Source organism: Trichechus manatus, unplaced genomic scaffold (genome assembly GCF_000243295.1).
Source record: "Trichechus manatus latirostris isolate Lorelei unplaced genomic scaffold, TriManLat1.0 scaffold00018, whole genome shotgun sequence".
In the NCBI taxonomy this organism is placed as follows: domain Eukaryota; kingdom Metazoa; phylum Chordata; class Mammalia; order Sirenia; family Trichechidae; genus Trichechus; species Trichechus manatus.
Window position 1 is genome coordinate 6292480 of NW_004443954.1, and position 8114 is coordinate 6300593.

The 8114-nt window shown below is 39.5% G+C and overlaps 1 protein-coding gene across 1 annotated transcript in view; it reads left to right on the forward strand.

Annotated features, from left to right (window-relative positions):
* The window catches only part of EYA1 (EYA transcriptional coactivator and phosphatase 1), a 179177-nt gene that overhangs the window by 104766 nt on the left and 66297 nt on the right, over positions 1-8114 (forward strand). Inside the window, exons 8-9 of the mRNA XM_004372534.2 lie at positions 903-1042; positions 2417-2500. Of these exons, the coding sequence (XP_004372591.2) occupies positions 903-1042; positions 2417-2500 (224 nt within the window). The remainder of the gene's footprint in view (positions 1-902; positions 1043-2416; positions 2501-8114) is intronic.

Sequence of the window (8114 nt, forward strand, 5' to 3'; positions counted from 1 at the left end):
GTTGTGTTCTCCGTCAGGGTGGTCATTGGTGGTAGCCGGGCACCATCCAGCTCTTCTGGTGTCCGTCTGATGAAGTCTCTGGTCTATGTGGCCCTTTCTGTCTCTCGGGCTAATACTTCCCTGGTGTCTTTGGTGTTCTTCTTTCTCCTTTACTCCAGGTGGTTAGGACCAATTGATGCATCTTAGATGGCCACTTGCTAGCTTTTAAGACCCCAGACACCACTGCTCTGAGTGACTTTGATGTGCTCCCTGGTTCTGGAGGTTCAGTTCAAAGTGACTTCACAGGAAGAGACTGTGATGGGTACCACATACTCTGTGCACAACATCCATCACTTTCTCACTCATTTTATGTGAGAACAAGAGAGTAGCAAGATAAGGAAAGCAGAAAATGGTCTTAGATTTTTCAAAGAAAAATCTAGCCAATGACTCAGTTTTCCCTGCCTCTGAGCTGGTTTTTCCTCTCATCTGTTTCCATGAACTGGAAGTGCTTCTGTAGTTGAGAGAGCGGCTGCTGAGGCAAACATGGGAATGGATCTCTCTTTGTGGCTCGGCACCATTTGTGGAAAGAAAGAGAAAAGCAGACGTGGGGGTGGGGATGGAGGGAGCATTGTCTAATCACAGAGAACCACACGGAAAATCCTCGGCAATGGCAATCTAGTACAACCTGTTGTCTCTCACACCCAATTACATTTTGGTTGTTCCTAATCATACTTTCTTTTAAAACAAATGTTAGAATCTTTATATCTCATAAATTATTTACCAATGCAAGTAAAAGATACTGTAGAATTTAGCAGAATGAAATGTGCTTTACTCTTCAAGCTTCCGTCTGAATTAAAACAAGGTTAATCTTGGCCCCACAGTGGCAGAACTAAATGATAAAAGTCCTTCCTGTCTCTCTACAGAGTACAGTACAATCCACAGTCCGTCAACACCCATTAAAGATTCAGATTCTGATCGATTGCGTCGAGGTTCAGATGGGAAGTCACGTGGACGGGGCCGAAGAAACAATAATCCCTCACCTCCTCCCGATTCTGATCTTGAGGTATGTCATTGCCAGCGCCCCAAGTAAATAGCAAAGTGTCTTAGCAACTCAGTGGTGGTTTTATATACCTCCTGTGTAAACAGTGGTGATCAGGGTATCCAAATGCTTTTGTTATTGTGTTGTCTTCCATATTAATTATAGATAAAGCATTTTTTCTCTCTCCTGTATTAATTATATGGTAAGGCAATTATTTATTCTCTTTCCTATTAACTATATAGTAAAGCATTGGTTTATTTATCTCCAAGGAATTATAGTAAATTATGTAATTCTGTTCAACAAAATTCTCTTATCCTACTCTATGTAATTACCTTTTCAATTAAGTAAGTGTAGTACTAAAACCGCTTAATAAAATCCACCTTGAAATTAAAGCCACGCTTGTGTATACTGAGAAAGGAAAACCTGAAATGTTCTGACCTGAAATGGTGATCACCTTATGAGACATGTTTTGGTGTAGTTCAAAAGCAGGAGGGATTAAATAAGACCTTAAAGGGTGGTAGATTTCATAGCCTTGAATCCACTGCAATTAGGTTTCTGCTTTTTGCCAAAGTGAAATCTGATGGTGGAAAACATGATTATTTTGGCCAAAAAGATGAATTTTTTCCAGCAGAATCTATGTGTATGAGTATGTACTGGTGGGAGTGGAAACGGAAAGAAGGAAGAAAGAGGGCTTGGGAGGATTTCTGTGATGGCTCAAAGACCTTTCGAAAACGTGTTCTTTCAAATTCGATTCTGAGCACATCAATAGTGTGTCTAAGAGCTTGTGTGATGTGTCTGTGTAAGTTATTAAATATCTATAATCTGAAGGTTTTAAAAGCTTGGCAGAAACAACATATACTTCATCCATGTAATAACAGCCCAGTAGGTAACGTAAGGTAAAGAGAGGATGTAAAATGTTAGTTTTCAACATGCAACTTTTTAATACTTGGCTTGATACGGTTAAAACATAAGATTAGTTATTTTCACACTTCTTAATGCATAGAAGTCAGAGATGAGGAAAAGGTCAATTTAATGATTTTTAATTGATTGCTGTCCAGCCCTGTCTCAGAAATGATAGAAGAGTTACCACATGTGTATTTATCCAGAACTGAGATGAGATTATACTTCCGAAGTGGAAAGGATGCATTCTGTTGTCTCTTACCTGCGTTAATACCGCTGCTCCTAATGCAGTGATCCTCTCGTACCTCATCGGAGGTGTTATCCAGAAAACAACTGGGAGATAACCCTTTGAAACATTTGCTTCCAAAAGAAAAGTAAAAAATTCAGGGTTTTTTGTTTGTTTTCCATTTTAAGGCTACCTTTTCATGTTGAGATTAACTGAAATAGCAGATTTCTCAATCAAAGCAGAGACACATTGGTTTGGCTCTTTCTTTGTAGAGGGTGTTCATCTGGGACTTGGACGAGACGATCATCGTTTTCCATTCCTTGCTTACTGGGTCCTATGCCAACAGATACGGGAGGGTGAGTACCAAGAGGCATCGGTGTCTCATTTCTTTAAAGTAAATATGCCTACAGTTGATTTTTTGTGTCCAAATGGGTTTCAGCTTTAAATAATAAAATTAAAATATAAAAAGAAAAATAATTTGATTTATTTATGTAATCATATATAATGTAATATTTTATAATATAATATATATGTAAAGCAGAAACATGTAAATAAACAAAAGAAGATATTATTTTTAGGCCCTTAAAAATTAGAATATAAATAAGAATAAATTACATACAGTTTCAGATCCCGAAGAATAAAAGTTTCTGAATGCTATTCTAGGATAAAAAATTAAAATGTAGAGGAGACATAGAAAAATGTTTTGTGTTGTACTTTTTTATTTGTCCCTGTCCTTGTATTCTCTTTATTCACCAAAAATGGATTCAATGGAGCAAATAATTCACTTGGTATCATCATCACTGATTAGCAGTGTCGGTATTTTATTTTCAAAGCACCTGTAACGACTGGCTTGAGAAGTCACTTTGCTCTCAGGGCTAAATTTATTTGAACAGTATGGAGGATTGGGCCTCTGAGTGGCAATAGGACCTGTAAGTCCATGTTACAGTTGGTAAAATATTTATCTTGGTGTTGTAGGTGAGGAATAATATTGCGTTGTAGGTGAGGAATAATATTGCAGACCACCTTCCATGAGTAGAACTTCAGTTTCACTGTGATGCATTTGGGTTTCCCAAAACCTCAGAAATACTTTGGTGTATTGCTTGGTGATTTCAAATAACAGGCTTTTGAAATCACCAAGCAATATACCAGAAAGATCATGTTATTTAAAATGCGGTAGGTAATTTCTGGAATTATCTTATAAATATGGTATTTGTGGTTCTTTTTAATTTTTAAAGAAATAATATTGCACACCTTAGGTGCTCAAACCATTGGTTTAGATCCTTAGGAACTGAATTATTGGGTCTTGGTAACTAACTCTAGGTGTTTATCACAATTAAGTGTTAAAATTGAGACCCATAAAATGTGCACTTCTCATTACAAATTTGTTCAAGTGGTCATTCTTTCAACATATATTTATCTCAATAAATATATTTTGAGTGCCTGCTACATAGGTACAGTCTGAAGATGAAAGTGGGAGAATTATCATTTGAACTTCATGGTCCAGCTATCTTTCTTCTGACCTGAAAAATACACCAAATCAAAAAAGTGTGAAAAATGGACCCCTGGGCATTTGTAAGAACAAGAACATTCCATCATTGGAATTTCTGTTTGGAGATGAGGTATCCGTAAAACACAATATGCTCCATCTTATTGTTAAGCAAACACTGTACAAGAAGTAGAAAACAATGAACAAAAATGCAGATTATAAAAAATAAGGCCACAGAACCAGTCAAAGGAAGTCTCTCTTATATGGCTGGCACATAGTAAGAATTCAATAAATATGAGCTGTGTTTTTTTTTGTGGAGCCCTGGTGGTGCAGTGGTTAAGAGCTCGGCTGCTAACCAAAAGGTCAGCAGTTTGAATCTACCAGCCACTCCTTAGAAACCCTATGGGGCAGTCCTGCTCTGTCCTGTAGGGTCGCTATGAGTCGGAATCGACTTGATGGCAACGGGTTTGATCTTTTGGTGGTGTTTTTGTATTATTATTTCTATCAATACTATCATTACTCTTGTTTCTCTGGAAACTATAATAATAATAAAACTAAAGATTAACATCTAAAATCTCCATTTGTATTTAGTAGAAAGAATCTTGAAGAGATCTCTTTAACAGAGCCATTATAATGTGTCCACAGCTAACTCTTAAGAAGAAAGTTGGCTCTTGAAACTCACCCAGAAGTGGTGAGAAGCGTAAGCACATAGAAAACCAGCAATGGAAAACTATCTGAGAAGCCTTAAGTCTTTGAAAACTCTTGCTAAGGGCCAGAACGCATCACATTCTGATGAATCCAGATTGATAACAGGAGAGTTGTCTTGATCGGTGCTTTGTCAGTCGCTGAAAAGGGCCAGCATTGAAATGTGGTGGACATCCTGTGACCTGCTGACCTTGTGTCAATCTTTGGCCATCGATTATTGGTTTGCACACTGGAATTCACACCTAACTTTGAAACCCTGGCTTCTTAGAATTCTTTGCTTAGATTCTCAACAATCTCTAAACAAAACAATGGCTAAACAATACCTTACACATACCAGGAGTTGTTTTGATTTTAAAGTGTCAAACCTTAGTATTTTGAGGCTCATCAGATTGTTTCTGTTTGTTTAGCTTCCTCATAGTAGGCATGTGGCAAAAAGTTTTATCACATATAATTTCCAAAAGCCAAATCTGTATTTCCTTTAAAGGTGGACAATTGGAGATATTTAAATGTAAGCCCTTCATTTATAACTTGATAGAGACAGTGATTTTTCCATCTGGTCCCCAGGATTGTTTCAAGTAAAAACCTCAGAAAATTGTACTTACAATTGGGTAGTTGGTTAATTGATTTTTAAGCAAACAACAGCAACAACAATAATAACAACAACTCTTAAAAATGGAACCATAATTAGGACTGTCCACATAGAAAAAGACTGGATTGGAGGACATGGGAGTGTCTGCGTACCTGTGTATGTGTGTGTGTTTGTACCCATCGAAAGCTTTTGATTCAGAGAAGTAATCTGAGTGGACAAGCACTGCATATAGTATGGTATCTTGCTTTAGAAAAATAATTCTAACTTCTTTCACATTAGAGCAGAAAATGAATTTTCTGACTACCTACCCATGTGCCAATCCCTAAGTGCTTTGCACACCTGGTTACATCCTTTAAACACTACAACAATTCACTGAAATAAGTAATATTTCCATTTTACAGATGATAGAAGTTGGGCTCGGGGAGGTTCTATAGTTTTCCATAGCGGCAATATGTAAACTGAGGTCTACCCAGCTTTAAAACCTATGTGCTTGCCCCCGATCTTCTGGGCCGCTTTACTGCTGCATCTAAATCATGCTGCAGATAAACACTGGGCATCTGCTTGTCCCAGGTGCTGTTCTACACACGAGGTCCACAGTCGTGGCCAGAACAGCCAAGATCCCTGCTCTCACACAGCTTCCAGTGGGGTAGGGGAGACCTCAGACAGTAAGTAAAGAGGTGAAAACAGGCCAATGTGTTCACAAAGGGGATTGGGTGGGTTGGGGGGAGAAAGTAATGCAGAAAGCACTGTTGAGGAAGATCTCCCTGAGGGTGACTTTGAGCTTGAGGTGTGAGAGACCTGAAGGAAGCCAGTCATGTGAAGAAAGAGCATTCTAAGCAGAGGAAGCAGCATGTGGAGAGGCAGGAAAGGGCTTGATGTCTGAGGGACAAAGAAGCTAGTGTGGCTGAGCTTAGTCATAGAGATGGAGAGTCAAAAGACATGCAGTTACAGAAGGGTGAATAACAAAGGGCTCTTCCAGCCTTGTCAGGAGGGTTAATCTCATTGCAGGTACCCTGGGAAGTCATTGGAGGGCTTCATGAGAGGAAGGAATAAGACCTCATTTAGATTTTTAGGTTACTTTAGCTGCACATGGGGTCCCTAGATGGTGCAAACAGTTAAAGTGCTCGGGTGCTAATGGAATGGTTGGTAGTTTGAGTCCACCCAGAGGCACCTTGGAAGAAAGACTTGGCAGTCTACTTCCAAAAAATAAGCCCTTGAAAACCCTGTGGAGCACAGTTCTACTGTGACACGCACTAGATCACCACATGTCGGGGTTGACTTGATGGCCACTGATTTTTTAGATTGATTTAGCTGCGCACAGAGAATGACTCAGAGGAAAGTGAAAGTGGGGAATCCAGACAGAAGGTTTTAGCAATGATCTGATACATTAGCAGTGCAGATGGAGAGAACTGACTGGATTCTGGATTATGTTGAAGGTAGATCCAACAGGATTTGGAAATTATTTAGATTGGGGCTGGTAGTGACAAATGGCAGAGAAAGAGTAAAGAATGACTTCCAGGTTTTTTCTTGAAGCAACTGGGAAAATGGTTATGTTGTTTGCTGACATGGGGAAGAAATAATTTGGAGAAAACTTAAAAGTTTGGTTATGGACAAATTTGAGATGCTTGGTAGACATCCACTCGGACCAGGCAAGGAGACAGTTGGAAAGTGAGCCTGGGGCACAGTGGGGAGTGCTCAGGGCTGGAGATGTCAGATTTAGCATCGTTGGTGCATGGCTCAGAGTCAGAAGCTCCTCAGACACTCTTAGTTTTATTTCTTCCTAAACATTTCTTAGAGGGTAGTGGAGGTTCACTGATAGAATTCTTGACTTCTGTGCAGGAGATCCAGATTTGACTCCCAAGCAGCATACCTCGTGTACAGCCACCACCCATTGCTCAGTGAATACTTGTGTGTTGCTATGATGCTGAACACACATTTCAGCAGAGCTTTCAGACTCAGATGGACTAGGAAGAAAGGCCTGGTGATCTCCTTCCCCAAAATCAGCCAAAACCCTATGGATCCCAGTGCTCCAAGCCTGTTGTGCATGGGATTGCCATCAGTCGGGGGTCTAAATCATCAGCCGCTAACAACAACAACATTTCTTGCTTTTGTGCCAGATGCTTGTGGTCAGCCTGTTGTCTCATTGCCTGGAAGCATCACTTCCTGTCAGGGTGACTTCTGAAGATTTTGTTGAAGATATTGAATGGTAGCCTATAGCATGCAAGGGTGCTTACTCAAATGTTCTCTTCACTGGAGAACCGTAGACTTGGCAGAATTTGCTCCCAAAATCTGATGATCATGCCTTGTAAAAATGTGTGGCTCAACAAGGCTCTTTCCAAGTAATACTAATAGCCAAGCTGATCAGAAGGTCTTGCATCTCTTTCATTTTCTCAGGACGCTGAGAAGTAGGAAAGAAGTTCGGAGGCACGCCTTCTTTTCTGGAGCACAGGTTTACTGGTGTTCCTGAGCATTGTCAAGGGGAGCATAAGGCTGCATCTTACTCTACATGCATATAAAGAAGTGAATGCCTGACAATGTGATAGCTGTTCTGTCTCTATGGGAACAGATACTTGAGAAGTAGCTTAGTCACAGTAGCTTAGGCAACTCAATGAGTAGGCCATTCAGTAAGGGGATATAGGATCTGGTTGATACAATGCAAAATTAGGGCATGTTACAGCAATATGTACGAAAAAAAGGTTTGAGAATATATCACCTCCCATGTAATCCTAGCTGTGGGAAGAAGGCATGTTGGGCATTATAAGGAAGTGTTATTTTATAACAAAGGTGATAGGAACAAAAAGAGGGTGCTGGGTACAGTACAGGCTTGGCTAGGGAGGAGAAAAGAAACAGCATCTTAGTGGAAAAATGAAGTCCATGGGTGTTACTGTAAATTAGGGTAATACCTGGCCAACTTGTTTTTGTTTAATGCATTTTAAATAGTTGCTCTCAAACGAAATCCAAATTCCCCAGTTTCACTGATGAAAACTAGTCTTGATTTGTTTTTTTATTGAATGATCTCTTTAAAATAGATGATATAATCCAGTCATTAATATCAAAGTGCATGCCCCAGACTTTTATTTCAAGCAAGTTTTATGCTAATGCCCCAGGCAAGAATTTCTCTCTTGTGAGAGACTTTCCCCCACGTTATCTATACCCAATAGCTACATTGTTTCAATACTGTTAGTTAACA